The sequence below is a fragment of the Chlorocebus sabaeus genome, chromosome 8 (assembly GCF_047675955.1).
Source record: "Chlorocebus sabaeus isolate Y175 chromosome 8, mChlSab1.0.hap1, whole genome shotgun sequence".
NCBI classification, from domain to species: Eukaryota; Metazoa; Chordata; class Mammalia; order Primates; family Cercopithecidae; genus Chlorocebus; species Chlorocebus sabaeus.
The window spans coordinates 30300058-30315911 of record NC_132911.1 but is presented as its reverse complement, the minus strand read 5'-3'; the positions used below and the strand labels follow the sequence as shown (position 1 = coordinate 30315911).

The window sequence follows — 15854 nt, the reverse complement described above, 5'->3', positions numbered from 1 at the left end:
TCATTTTTTCGCTCTACACACACACATCACACACACACAAATATATCTTTCCTAAGAACTGGCCCTTACGTAAACTGAGTATCATTTTCTTTTCTTTGTTTTTTTGGTTTTTTTTTTTGAGACAAGCTCTCCCGCTGTCACCCAGGCTGGAGTACATTGGCATGACCTCGGCTCACTGCAGCCTCTGCCTCTGGGTGCAAGCAATTCTTCTGCCTCAGCCTCCCAAATAGCTGGGACTGCCAGACCTGCACCACCACCATGCCTGGCTAATTTTTTGTAGAGACAGGGTTTCACTGTGTTGCCCAGGCTGTTCTCAATCTCCTAGGCTCAAGCAATCTACCTGCCTCCATCTCTCAAAGTGCAGGGATTACCGGCACAAACCACTGTGCCCGGCCTTTCTTTTCATCTAGAGGCAAAATTCCTCAGCCTTTCTTTTGTCTTATATGACACTGACATTTATTTTGTAGAATGTCTCTCATTTTGGTGTGGTTTGATATTTCCTCGTGGTTTGATTCGGGTTATGTTATTTCTGGCCATCTCCCTCTTTGATAGTTCAGTGTAATTATTTAGTTTTCTGATGGATGCTTTTTTTAAATGTGCATTGTAGATGAGGCCATTCATAAATATGGAGAAGAAAATGTGAAGATCTATTCAACCAGCTTTACCCCGATGTATCATGCAGTTACCAAAAGGAAAACAAAATGTGTGATGAAAATGGTCTGTGCTAACAAGGAAGAAAAGGTAAGGAAAAATCCAGCAAACTAAATAGTGCTCTGCAAAATGGACAGGGGTGGCAGTATTTTGCAGGGATGGAAAGGAGGGAGACCAAGCCGGTAAGCCTTCTGATTCAACTGGGCAGGCCCACTTTGATCTGTCTTATATGTATTTTGGGTTCTTCATAATATTTCATCTAGAAGGAGGTTCCACTCCTTTTAAAAAATAAGGATGATGCTGGGCATGGTGGCTCACACCTGTAATCTCAGCACGCTGGGAGGCTGAGGCAGGTGGATCACCTGAGGTCAGGAGTTCGAGACTAGCCTGACCAACGTGGTGAAACCCCATCTCTACTAAAAATAGAAAAATTTGCCTGGCATGGTGGTAGGCACCTGTAATCCCAGGTACTCGGGAGGCTGAGGCAGGAGAATCACTTGAACCTGGGAGGCAGAGGTTGCAGTGAGCCAAGATCATGCCACTGCACTCCAGCCTGGGCGACAAAGTGAGACTCCATCTCAAAGCAAAAAAAAAAAAAAAAAAAAAAAGAAGAGGAGAGGCCAGGCGCTGTGGTTTATGCCTGTAATCCTAACACTTTGGGAGGCCGAGGTAGGCAGATTGCCTGAGCTCAGGAGTTTGAGACTAGCCTGGGCAACATGGTGAAACCCTGTCTCTACTAAAAATACAAAAATTAGCTGGGCATGGTGGTGCCATGAACATTCCTCAGTAGCCTGTGATTTCTGGATATTGAATCATGAAGGCTCCTTCTTAGTTATTTCTTCATACCAGTTATCATTCATTCAGTTGACAAACATTATTAGTCCATTCTTCTCAAGACTAAGAAATGCGATATGGAGAGGAATAATATGAAGAGCCGGCCATCACCAGAGGCTCTTTATAGGTTCAATTAAGATCAATTAAGATCACAATATCGGTCAGACAACGTGACTCACGCCTGTAATCCCAGCACTTTGGGAGGCTGAGGTGGGTGGATGACTTGAGCCCGGGAGTTCAAGACCAGCCTGGCCAAAATGGTGAAACCCCATCTCTGCTAAAATTACAAAATTAGCTGGGTATGGTGGTGCATGCCTGTAATCCCAGCTACTCGGGAGGCTGAGGCAGGAGAAGCGCTTGAACTCAGGAGGTGGAGGTTGCAGTGAGCCGAGATCATGCCATTGCACTCCAACCTGGGCAACAAGAGCGAAACTCTGTCTCAAAAAAAAAAAAAAAGAAAAAGAAAAAGAAAAGAAGATGTTTCTCTTTTTTTCCCAGGTGGTTGGGATCCATATGCAGGGACTTGGATGTGATGAAATGCTGCAAGGTTTTGCCGTTGCAGTGAAGATGGGAGCAACGAAGGCGGACTTTGACAACACAGTCGCCATTCACCCTACCTCTTCAGAAGAGCTAGTCACACTTCGTTGAGAACCCAGAGACGCGTGTGGCTGGCAGTGGGACCCATAGATCTTCTGAAATGAAACAATCACATTGACTTACTGTTTCAGTTTTATGTATTTCTTTATTTTAATCAGGATCTTCTGATAGTGGAAATTTTTAGTACATAGTAGAACTTATTTATGGAGTTAGAGATTTGTAATGTTATCCAGGATTGATTTTCATTTGATCACATCTCACAATAATTAATATTTTCAAGTTTTTTTTTTTATTAACAGCTCTGTGCTAGTTTTTTTTTTTTTTTCTGTTTTAGCCTCATCCCAAATATAAAACTTTGTGAAGTACAATTAACTTAATGTACTTGAATGAACAGAACTTGCTATTTTTTTTTTTTTTTTTTTTTGAGACAGAGTTTTGTTCTCATTGCCCAGGCTGGAGTGCAGTGGCACTACCTCGGCTCACCACAACCTCTGCCTCCCAGGTTCAAGCGATTCTCTTGCCTCAGCCTCCCGAATAGCTGGGATTACAGGCATGCACCACCACGCCTGACTAATTTTGTATTTTTAGTAGAGATGGGGTTTCTCCATGTTGGTCAGGCTGGTCTCGAACTCCTGACCTCAGGTGATCTGCCCGCCTCGGCCTCCTGAGGTACTGGGATTACAGGCATGAGCCACTGTGCCGGCCTGCTAATTTTCATAGAAGTTGATGGCAATTCTTCACATGTAAACAATACCAGTGCACAGAACCTTTATATATTTTTTGAAACCAGTACTGTGCTCTTCATATAACAAAGCTGCTTCAGGGATGTGACCTTTTTCTAAAGGTATGTAATGTGAGAAGCCGGCCTGCCTTATTTTCTTTTTTCTTTTTTTTTTTTTAATCATTAAAAATGGTTTGTGGCCAGGCCCAGTGGCTCAGGCCTGTAATTCTAGCACTTTGGGAGGCCAAGGCAGGAGGATCACTTGAGCCCACTTATTTGAGGCCAGCATGCACAGCAGAGCAAGACTGCATCTCTACAGAAAGTAAAAAAAATTACCTGAGTGTGGTGGTGTGCACCTGTAGTCCCAGCTACTTGGGAGGCTGAGGTGAGAGGATCACTTGAGCTTGGGTGAGGTGAGGCTACAGTGAGTCCTGATCGTGCCACTGCACTCAATCTTGGACAACAGAGCAAGACCCTGTCTCAAAAAAAAAAAAGTATGCATTATTTTTATGAGATGAAGTGCATCAAACTTGGGAAAGATTTGAGGAGGCTGGGACCCTCCTGGAAAAACCCACCTTGAAAACAGATACGAGAGACATTTAGAAGTGATTCCTACTTTCAGAAGGAGGTGGATTCAGATACTTCAAAAGTCCCTTCCTCTGCTCAGTGTTTATAGTTCAATGAATAATTTCAGTATTTGTATGTGTTCTTGTCATTTTATTTTTTTCTGAAAATCTTCCAAAAATTTGAAAATAAAATTAACAGCTTTTTCTTCTTATAAAATTTGTTACCGTGAGCTTTAACTGGTACACAGGAAATTGGTTCATTTTCTAAGGATATTTCACATTGGAGAATCGGTTGCCTGTGCTTACGGGGGTGAAAAGAGAGTTCTCGTATAAAAATAAAGATCAAAGATATAAACGCAACATTTAGCAGATTAATGGTCGAGTTGGAAGAAAAGCCTAAAAATCATTTAGGTCTTTAACACTTTATTTCTATTAGGTTTTACCAGCTAGTTCAATTTTTCCATGATTTTCATTAGTCATCCAGTGTTACTGAAATCTTTTTTTTTTTTTTTTTTTGAGACAGGGTCTCCCTTTGTCGCCAGGCTGAAGTGTAGTGGTGCGATCTCAGGTCACTGCAGCCTCCGTCTCCCAGGTTCAAGCAGTTCTCCTGCATCAGCCTACTGAGTAGCTGGGACTACAGGTGCATGCCACCACACCCAGCTATTTTTGTATTTTTAGTAGAGATGGAGTTTCACCATGTTGGCCAGGCTGGTCTCGATCTGTTGACCTCGTGATCTGCCCGCCTTGGCCTCCCAAAGTGCTAGGATTACAGGCATGAGCCACCATGCCGGGCCCACTGAATTCTTTACTATGTGTTCTGTTAAGCTTTTACTGATTATCTTTCTGGTTAGTGATGGCCAGTTACTGCACTGACTTTTTTTTTTTTTTTTTTTGGAGACCAAGCCTGACTCTGTTGCCCAGGCTGGAGTGCAGTGGCATCATCTCGGCTCACTGCAGCCTCCGCCTCCCAGGTTCAAGTGATTCTCCTGCCTCAGCCTCCCAAGTAGCTGGGAGTACAGGCACATACCACCACACCTGGCTGATTTTTGTACCGTTAGTAGAGATGGTGTTTCACCATGTTGGCCAGGCTGGTCTTGAACTCCTGACCTTAGGTAATCTGCCCACCTCAGCCTCCCAAAGTGCTGGGATTACAGGCATGAACCACCACACCTGGCCTATTTATCTTGATTAAATAACACTGGTATCTAGCAGTACACTAGGCACTGTGGAGATACAAATATGAATCTCCAAAGAGTTTGCCTTTCAATTAATTGCAATAGTTTACAGTTGTTAGTGTGACCCACAACATCCAGCCTGCGCTGACTTCTTAAGTAGGCCCAATGTCAATGAAAGAAAAATATTGTATTAGCAAGGAAGTTATATGTATTTGTGGTGGGATAAGAAAATAGGATCCCCAAACTTGGGCGTGGACAAATGTAGCCACTTCTCCCCTCTTCCCCTAGCCTAAAAGACAGTGGACCAAGGTTCTAGGCTCCATTCTGCTGGTGGATTTCTCACTCTGCACAGGCCCCAACCTTGAGATGTGCCTCTGTCAGGGAAATGGGAGGCCCTAGTAGCCACATCTATGTTAACATCATGTGTTCTTAATCTCACGTTTATCGTTTCTGTTGCCTGTGTGCTGGTTCCATAGTAAACCAAAAAGAAAGTACAGTACCCTTATCTGAGTTCCTGTCTGCTTTCTCATCGGTCCTTGAACTGGCCCAGCCCTTGAGGTGTTGTGGCTTAACAACCTCTATTACTGAAAGTGCCAAGAAATGTAAAGATACAGTGGCTCACACCTATAATCCCAGGACTTTGGGAGGCCAAGACAGGTGGATCACCTGAGGTCGCGGGTTCGAGACCAGCCTGGCCAACAGGATGAAACCCCGTCTCTACTAAAAATACAAAAATTAGCCAGGCGTGGTGGCTGGTGCCACCCAGCTACTCAGGAGGCTGAGATAGGATAACCACTTGAACCTCAGAGGTGGAGGTTACAGTGAGCCAAGATGGCACCACTGCACTCCAGCCCAGGCAATAGTATGAGACTGTCTAAAAAAAAAAAAAAAAAAAATACAAGGCAGCACGTTGTATAATATGGACCACGTTGTAGTTGCACAGTAGATGTTTACTGAAGGAAAGACGTGTTACTTGCTTTCAAGTAATCTTATAATGTAGAATGAGAGAGCATTTCTATACAAATAAAGCAATTAAGTACAGAATGACTATATGATTTATTGACTAAAATGGCACACTTTCAAGAGTGAAAGGGGTGTCACTGACAATTTACACAATTGGTACAGATTAGTACTGTCCTAAACAAATAGGAGATTGCCACCCTCATTACACATTATTAGAGAGGTAAAAGGATACAGGTTCAGAGGACCAGAAGCGCACTGTTGCTGGGAAAAGCGAGAAAGGGTTCATAAAGGAGGTTAGGTAAGATTTGAAATGTGGGGGCTGTAGAGGAAAAGGCCAGAGCAGGTAGAAAGTACAGTGAAGGAAGGATTGGATAAATTATTGTATTGCTGGATGGGCATGGTGGCTCACGCCTGTAGTACCAGCACTTTGGGAGGCTGAGGCAGGCAGATCACCTGATGTCAGGAGTTCAAGACCAGCCTGACCAACATGGTGAAATCCCATCTCTACTAAAAATACAAAAATTAGCCAGGCATGGTGGTGTGTGCCTGTAATCCCAGCTACTTGGGGGGCTGAGGCAGGAGAATCACTGGAATCTGGGAGGTGGAGGTTGCAGTGAGCAGAGATGGCCCATTGCATTCCAGCCTGGGCTACAAGAGGGAAACTCTGTCTTAAAAAAAAAAAAAAAAAAATTGCTGTATAACTAACTATGTTATAATAGAGACCATCTTAAATCTCATGATGTGTGGATCAGTGATTGGGGCTAGGCTCAGTGGCTGGTTCTTCTGTTGGTGTTGGCAGGGGTTATTTGGTGATATTCAACTGGCAAATGGGCTGGTCTAGAGTCCAAAAGAGAATTATTCAAATGTCTGACACATAGGCAGAGATGAGGGAAAGCCGTGCCTACATGTTGCCTCTTCAGCATAGCGGTCTCAGAGCGGTGGACTTAAGTGGAACCTTTCGGCCGTCAAAGTGTTCTGAGAATCCTGGGCAGATGCTACAAGCCTTATGACTTAACCTTGGAAGTTCTAGAACATCACTTCGGCTACATGATATTGGTTAAGCAAGTCACTAAGGCCAGCTCAGATTCAGGAGGAAGTGAATTGAACTTCACCTCTAGGTAGAAAGGAATAGTAAAGAATTTTCCCCTGTTGGCTGGGTGCAGTGGCTCACGCCTATAATCCCAGCACTTTGGGAGGCTGAGGCGGGCGAATCACCTGAGGTCAGGAGTTTGAGACCAACCTGAACGACATGGCGAAACCCTGGCTCTACTAAAAATGTACAAAATTAGTCAGGTATGGTGGCAGCCACCTGTAATCCCAGCTACTCAGGAAGTTGAGGCAGGAGAATTGCTTGAATCTGGGAGGTGGAGGTTGCAGTGAGCCAAGATCGTGCCACTGCACTCCATCCTGGGCAACAGGGTGAGACTCCATCAAAAAAAAAAAAAAAGAATTTGCCCATCTTTAATCTTTAATTGTACCTGGCAATCTCCTACTCATTTTATCAGACTGGACTAAAACATCACCTTTGTGAAGACGTAAGTAGTTTTGTGTGTTCTATTATGTGTTGCCATAAAATCTTGTCACATTGTAGGTCTGCACTACATATTCACTTTGTGTATGATATTTTTCACTTAGATTACTCATTTCCATCTTCCCAATGTTGTGTTTCACAGTATCATTCCTGGGATGTCAGGCAGCGACTTTGGATGCAAGGCAGCAGAGTGTGTTACTATGATTTTTTGACACTAAGATCAAAAGTATTGGAAAAGTCAACATTTTATTTCTTTACCTTTTTGAAAAATGAGTAAGCAGGCATATTTGGATTCTTCAGAATAATAGGATATGTGCACATGCAGAAACAGAGTTGTTATAAGGACTTCACTCATGCTATTATGGAGTTTGGGAAGTCTAAGATGTGCTGTGGAGGCTGGCAGGCTGGAGACCAGGAGAGCCAGTGGTTCAGACACAGTCTGAAGGTTGAGAGAGAGGCCCCCTTGCTAAGAGAAGTGGTCTTTTTGTTCTGCTCAGGCATTCAACTTACCAGTTAAGCACCCCACACATACACACACACACATAACGGAGGACAATCTGCTTTACACAAAGTTCACCAACATATTGTGAGATTAATATTTTATCCAAAAACACCCACCAAGTTGATACCATTGCAACCAGCCATTCCAAGTTCACCCCAGTCACCTTAGCACCTATATACATTATATATGTAATATAAATATATATAATATATGATATTATCTATTATATATAATTATATAGTATATTATATATTATATATTATAAATACATATAATTATATATTATATATAATATATACATTATATATAATATAATATACATTATATATAAATATATGTAATATATGCATTCCTATGCCTGTAATAATGGCATAGGAATACTAAGAGACATCCGTGTGTGTGTGTATATATAATTTTCTTTCTTTTTTTGAGACAGCGTCTTGCTCTGTGACCCAGGTTGGAGTGCAGTGGTGTGATCACAGCTCATTAAAGCCTTGGCTTCCTGGGCTCAAGCAATTCTCCCACCTCAGCTACCCAAGCAGCTGGGACTACAGGTGTACGCCACCAGGCCTGCCTAGCTACAATTTTTTTTGTAGAGATGGGGTCTTGCTGTGTTGCCCAGAGTGGTCTTGACTCCTGAGCTCAAGCAGTCCTCCCGACTCGGCCTCCCAAAGTGCTGGGATTACAGGCACAGGTAAGCCACTGAGCCCAGTCCCTATATACATTTTAAACCATACTTAATAACTGAGTAAGACATAACAAGGTCATACTTTCACCTAACAGATTACAACTCTCTTGGGTACAACCACAACACAAACCCTTTCCCCAGAAGAGGATACAAAGTCCTTGGTTGATGTTTGCTCTTCTCTTTGATATCCCATAATTCAAATTCTGTAATGTAAAGTTAATAACACTTAAATACTATAACATAAAATTAATACATTTTATGTCACATAGTAGATGGATAAGGGAAAAAACATCTGATACGTGTGTGTGTGTGTGTGTGCACGCGTGCCTGTGCACAAACATTCATAATAAAATGAGGAAATACAACAGTTATAGTCCTTGTTTCTGTAACTGGACACATGGTCATGGCTGGTATCTGTAACACCTTTCTTCACTACCAATTCCATTTTCCCTTTGCCTTCAGCAAGTGCCTTAGCTGCTTAACTGGTTGTGGTTCTTTGTGGGTTTTTTTGTTTATTTGTTTGTTTGTTTTGAGACGGAATTTCGCTCTTGCTGTCCAGGCTGGACTGCAATGGCGTGACCTTGGCTCACCATAACCTCCACCTCCCGGGTTCAAGCGATTCTCCTGCCTCAGCCTCCCAAGTAGCTGAGATTATAAGCATACACCACTATGCCTGGCTAATTTTGTATTTTTCTTAGAGATGGGGTTTCTCCATGGCAGCAAGACCCTGCCTCCAAAAAATAAATAAATAAAGACCAGGCATGGTGACTCACGCCTGTAATTCCAGCGCTTAGGGAGGCCAAGGTGGGCGGATCACCAGAGGTCAGGAGTTCAAGAGACCAGCCTGGCCAACATGGCGAAACCTCGTCTCTATTAAAAATACAAAAATTAGCTGGGCCTGGTGGCGCATGCCTGTAATCCCAGCCACTTAGGAGACCGAGGCAGGAGAATAGCTTGAGCCCAAGAGGCGGAGGTTGCAGTGAGCTGAGATTGCGCCACTACACTCCAGCCTGGGTGACAAAATAAGACTCCCTCTCAAAAAATAATAATAAATTAATAAAATGTATATATATAGTGGAATGGCTAAATCAAGCTAATTAACATAGGCATTACCTCGCATAGTTGTCATTCTTTTGTGGTGAGAAAACGTCTTTTTTTTTTTCTTTTTTGAGACAGGGTCTGACTTTGTCTTCCAGGCTGGTGTGCAGTAGTGCAGTCTTGGCTCACTGCAACCTCTGCTTCTTGTGCTTAAGTGGATCCTCCAGCCTCAGCCTCCCCAGTAACTGGGACCACAGGCAACCTGCCACCATACCTGTCTAATTTTAATATTTTTTGTAGAGATGGGGTCTCTCTATGTTGCCAGGCTGTCTCAAACTCCTGGGCCCCAGGGACCCACCCGCCTCATCCTCCTAAAGTGCTGGGATTACAGGCTTGAGCCACCATGTAGGGCCATTTTAAACAGTGAAATCGGCCGGGCGCGGTGGCTCACACCTGTAATCCCAGCACTTTGAGAGGCCGAGGCTGGCAGATCATGAGGTCAGGAGTTCGAGACCAGCCTGGCCAATATGGTGAAACCCTATCTCTACTACAAATACAAAAATTAGCCGGGCGTGGTGGTGTGCGCCTGTAGTCCCAGCTCCTTGGGAGGTTGAGGCAGAGGAATTGCTTGAACCTGGGAGGCAGAGGTTGCAGTGAGCCAAGATCGTGCCACTTACTCCAGCCTGGGCCACAAAGGGAGACTCTGTCTCAAAAAAAGCAAATAAAAAAATAAAAATAAAAATAAAAAAACTACAAAAAACAGTGAAATCAACAAAAGGCACAAAAATCGGAAAAATGCAGTGCTAAATAAACTTGGAAAAGGACCTTTGTTTACAGTGTGAGAGTTAAAATAGAAAGGCAGAGAGTTGCCTTATTCTACGTGCATCTTGGGCAACTCCAATTTTTTCCCACTCTGCACATGTCTACAAGTGACTATGAAGGTGCTGCAAGTATTGATTTCAGGCTTACAAATACATTTTAATGGGTAGGCAAATTGGCAAATATGGAATCCACAAATAATACAGATTAAGTCTATTTAAATATACTGAAACCAAGTTTTTGGTTATGTTTACTTTATCTTGATATGGCCTAAAATGTAATTCTTTTCTTTTGATTACTCTTAGTTTTATTTATCTTGGTTTTTTTTTTTTTTCTTTTTTTTTTTTTGAGACAGAGTCTCACTCTGTCGCCCAGGCTGGAGTGCAGTGGCGCGATCTCGGCTCACTGCAAGCTCCGCCTCCCAGGTTCACGCCATTCTCCTGCCTCAGCCTCCTGAGTAGCTGGGACTACAGGCGTCTGCCACCAAGCCCAGCTAATTTTTTGTATTTTTAGTAGAGACAGGGTTTCACCGTGTTCGCCAGGATGGTCTGGATCTCCTGACCTCGTGATCTGCCTGCCTTGGCCTTCCAAAGTGCTGGGATTACAGGCGTGAGCCACCGTGCCCGGTCTATTTATCTTGATTAAATAACACTGGTATCTAGCAGTACACTAGGCACTGTGGAGATACAAACAGGAATCTCCAAAGAGTTTGCCTTTCAATTAATTGCAATAGTTTACAGTTGTTAGCTCAGGCTTTAGAGACAGGCAGAAGTGGGTTTGGATCTTGACTCCTCCACTTAGAGTTGTATGTCCTTGGAAAAGTTATATAACACTTCTATGCCTCAGCTTCTCCGTCTGTAAAGTCAGAACATTTTTATCTATCTCATACCATTTTGGGAGGATTCAATGAGAAACCCCTCAGAAAGCTGTTAGTATTAATATTGGATATTAGTATATTATTATTTTCTTTTAGAGACAGGGCCTTGCTCTGTTGCACAGGCTGTAGTGCAGTGGTGTGATCATGGCTCACTGCAGCCTCGATCTCCTGGGCTCAAGCAATCCTCCCATTGAAGCCTCCTGAATAACTGCGACTACAGGTGTGCACCATCATGCTCAGCTAATTTTTATATTTTTTGTAGAAACAGGGTCTTGTTTTGTTGCCAGGGCTGGTCTCCAATTCCTGGGCTCAAGAAATCCTCCCGCCTCAGCCTCCCAACGTGCTGGGATTAGAGGCATGAACCACTGTATCTGGCCCCAAGCTTCCTTTATCTTTCCATTTCATTATCCTTACAAGGTAGCTTTCATGCTTGAGTTCATCACTTCATGATTGTAAAACAGGTCCTTTATCTCTAGTCTCATGTCTGTGTTCCAAAAAGGGTGAAAAAGGAGAAAGAAGTGGTATCTGAATCAGGAAACAAAAACTTACCCCAAAATTGCCAGGAGATTTCTCCTTATGTGGAAGCCATGTGTGTGTCACACAGACAAGCTAGCTGCAAGGAACCTGGCAAGGAAAGCATTTAAGCTGAATCCACTGCTATCTTGAACAAAGCCTTTAGCAAGAAAGTAGGGAAATTGTTGAGAAGGTAACCAGCAAAGTCTGATGCTTGCTTTAAAAATATAGGTTTTATTATTATTTAGTATGGCAAGGTCATTAGATGAGGAGCCAAGTGCCATTGAAAATATAGTTGTGGGCCGGGCGCGGTGGCTCAAGCCTGTAATCCCAGCACTTTGGGAGGACGAGACGGGCGGATCACGAGGTCAGAAGATCGAGACCATCCTGGCTAACACGGTGAAACCCCGTCTCTACTAAAACTACAAAAAAACTAGCCGGGCGAGGTGGCGGGCGCCTGTAGTCCCAGCTACTCGGGAGGCTGAGGCAGGAGAATGGCATGAACCCGGGAGGCGGAGCTTGCAGTGAGCTGAGATCCGGCCACTGCACTCCAGCCTGGGCGACAGAGCGAGACTCCGTCTCAAAAAAAAAAAAAAAAAAAAAAAAGAAAATATAGTTGTGGCTGGGCATGGGGACTCACACCTGTAATCCCAGCACTTTGGGAGGCCAAGGTTGCAGGATCACTTGAGTCCAGGAGTTCAAGACCAGCCTGGGTAACATGGTGAGATTGCCTCTCTCCTCAAAAAATACATAACTTAGCCACTACAACTTAGCCAGTTGTAGTGGCAAGTGCCTGTAGTCCCAGCTACTCCTAAGGCTGCGGTGGGAGGATCCCTTGAGGCCAGGAGGTGGAGGCTGCAGTGAGCCGGATCATACCACTACACCCTAGCCTAGGTGAAGAGCCAGACCCTACCTCAAAAAAGAAAGAAAAGAAAATATAGTTGTTACGCTCATAGATCCTATGAAGGGGTATATCACCCCAGGGAGGACGAAAGACACCCAGGAAGCACAGGGGTTGGTCAGGAGGCAAAAAGAGTGGAAGGAAAATGTAGGCAAGATAATTTACTGTGGTTTCTGTAGAAAGAAAGAGGCAAGGCTGGGTAAGCAAGTTTAGCATTGGCTTATTTGAATAATTTCTGTGGGCTCTGGGGGATAAGGGCTGGCCCTGGAGTGATTAGGGCAGGCGGATGGATAGTATGGGCCCAATAAAGAAGGTTGTTGAGGTTGTAGGCCCTGGATTGGTTGGCATATAAAGGGCATAGTCCCCTAATCATTTACTGTCTCTAGAAATTTGCTAGCACTGGGACTGGAACAGGCAGCCCTCCAGGATTAGCAAGGCTCCCAAATGTCAAAGTATCGGAATACAGAAAACAAAAGGCATAGCTAATACAACATGGTAGGTCTAATTCCCTAGAGCAGGAGCACAAAATCATGAGCCTCAATTTAAAGCAGGGATTTTTCACACTAAAACAATATTTGACGTTGATTCTGAATTGTCCCTCGATAACAAGAGAGGAGACTCCTTGTTTGAGTGCACATTTTATTGTTTTTTTTATTTTTTATTTTCTTTTTTTGAGACAGAGTCTTGCTGTGTCACTCAGGCTGGAGTGCAATGGTGCGATCTTGCCTCACTGCAACCTCTGCCTCCCAGGTTCAAGCAACTCTCCTGACGCAGCCTCCTGACTGACTAGCTAGGATTACAGGCATGCGCCACTGTGCCTGGCAAATTTTTTGTATTTTTAGTAGAGACAGGGTTTCACCATGTTGGCCAGGCTGGTCTCTAGCTCCTGACCTCAGATGATCTGCCCGCCTCGGCCTTCCAAACTGTTGGGATTACAGGCGTGAGCCACTGTGCTCAGCTGAGTGCACATTTTAATCAAGCACTTTTTTTATGTGCCAAATTTCTTTTAAAAATATATCAGGCTTTAAAATGTATTAACTTTAAGATATTACATTAAAAGGTATTCCTTTTTGTATATATGGCAATTACTTAACCTTTATGCTTAATTTTGGGCTTTAATGTTTGGTAAGCAGATCATTGTAGTCACCTAGCGCCATCTTGTGGTCACCCATTGGAAATAAAACTGTATCACCCTCTTCAAGAAAGTCCACAATATATGGCTAAAATCACATTGGTTGATCAAAATAGAGTCCAGAAATATATAATTATAATATATGATATGATTAAGGCAGCATTTAAAATCTTTGTAGCTTCAGAGCTGAGATTACTGAAAAGCACTCCCAGAGTCTTATCCAGCAAGTGGCTGAATTACAATGCAAATCAAATTCCCAACCTCTCAGGGCATCTGCTGTCAAAGTGAGGGCACTGACTGGGAAGGAAAAGAATGAGATCCTGAAAATTGGAATGGGGATATATGGGAAGATCCTGATGAGGGTGTGGACACTGAACCCCTAAATTCTGCTGAGTCTTCTGCCAGTAGAAGCAGCTATTCCATCTCTGCTTTGCCTGAAGATATTATAATGTCCTCTTCTGAGGTAATTAACTTGCACGACTCTGCTGATTCTATTCAGGACACACCCTCATCACCTGTCTTTGCTTCTAAACCTATGACTAGACTCGAGTTCCAGCCAGCCACAAAAGGTGAAGCACAAAACGTGACCCGTGAAGAGGTAAGCTGTACTCCAAAAGGAGTACATCGTTTTTCCAATTTACACATACAGAAATCCAGGGCGAAATGTGTGGGAATGGATATTAAGACTATGGGATAATGGTGAAAGAAAAATAAAGTTGGATCAAGTCAAATTTACTGACACGGGCCCACTAAACAGAGACTGTCGATGTAATGGTTTGTTTTTTGTTTGAGATAGAATCTTGCTCTGTTGCCCAGGTTAGAGTGCAGTGGTGCAGTCTTGGCTCACTGCAACCTACACCTCCCAGGTTCAAGGAATTCTCCTGCCTCAGCCTCCCAAGTAGCTGGGATTATAGGTGCCTGCCACCATGCCCAGCTAATTTTTGTATTTTTAGTAGAGAAGGGGTTTCACTATGTTGCCCACTCTGGTCTCAAACTCCTGACCTCAAGTGGTCTGCCAATTTAATGTTACAGCTTAGGAGATTAGAAAGTGCTCTAAAAGTTAGTTTGTTTGGCTAAAACATGGAACAAGGCCAGGGATGGTGGCTCATGCCTGTAATCCTAGCACTTTGGGAGGCTGAGGTCGGGGGGGGGGATCACCTGAGATCAGGAGTTCGAGACCAGCCTGGCCAACATGACAAAACACTGTCTCTACTAAAAATACAAAAATTAGCTGGGCCTGGTGGCATACACCTATAATCCCAGCTACTTGGGAAGCCAAGGGGGGTGGATCATGAGGTCAGAAGATCGAGACCATCCTGGCCAACATGGTGAAACCCTGTCTCTACTAAAATAGAAAAAATTAGCTGGGCGTGGTGGTGTGAACCTGTAGGCCCAGCTACAGAGGAGGCTGAGAATCGCTTGAACCCAGTAGGTGGAGGTTGCGGTGAACCGAGATCACACCACTACACTCTAGCCTGGCAACAGAGCAAGACTCTGTCTTGAAAAGAAAGAAATGCCAGTATTGCCTTGGTATACTCTAGAGAAAAAGATCTAAAGCCTTAAGGAGTATTATACTTAACAGCAAAAAGATGAACTCTATCTGAGTGTCCCTCAACAGATGAATGGTTAAAGAAAATGTGGTTTATTTTGGCCGGGCGCGGTGGCTCAAGCCTGTAATCCCAGCACTTAGGGAGGCCGAGACGGGTGGATCACGAGGTCAGGAGATCGAGACCATCCTGGCTAACACGGTGAAACCCCGTCTCTACTAAAAATACAAAAAACTAGCCGGGCGAGGTGGCGGGCGCCTGTAGTCCCAGCTACTCCGGAGGCTGAGGCAGGAGAATGGCGGGAACCCGGGAGGCGGAGCTTGCAGTGAGCTGAGATCCGGCCACTGCACTCCAGCCCGGGCTACAGAGCAAGACTCCGTCTCAAAAAAAAAAAAAAAAAAAAAAAGAAAATGTGACACATACACACAATGGAATACTATGTAACCATAAAAAAGAATGAAATTCTGTCATTTGCAGCAACATAGATATAACTGGTGTTCATCATCATAAGTGAAATAAACCAGGGACAAAAAGACAAGTACCATATGTTCCCACTCATATAAAGAGCCATGTGACCAGTTATAGAAATGAGGACTGTAATTGCCATGATTATGTGTGTATGTATGTGTGTGTATAAATTATCTTTGTTTTCTTCCCTCTCTTTTTCCTGCATCATATAACCTAAGATGTATTGACTCGATATCGTAGTATTTAAGAATTGTTTAAAAAGTTATGAGATTTCCCAAAAGAAAAAGCATTACATCGAAAAGATATTTACACTCGTTATGTTTATCACAGC

The 15854-nt window shown here is 43.6% G+C and overlaps 1 protein-coding gene across 1 annotated transcript in view; it reads left to right on the top strand.

The window, feature by feature from the left end:
* GSR (glutathione-disulfide reductase) overlaps positions 1-3332 on the top strand; it is a 59978-nt gene extending 56646 nt beyond the window's left edge. Inside the window, exons 12-13 of the mRNA XM_073018024.1 lie at positions 608-741; positions 1984-3332. Coding sequence (XP_072874125.1) covers positions 608-741; positions 1984-2133 — 284 coding nt within the window. The 3' untranslated portion in view covers positions 2134-3332. The remainder of the gene's footprint in view (positions 1-607; positions 742-1983) is intronic.
* The last annotated feature ends 12522 nt before the right edge of the window (positions 3333-15854 follow it).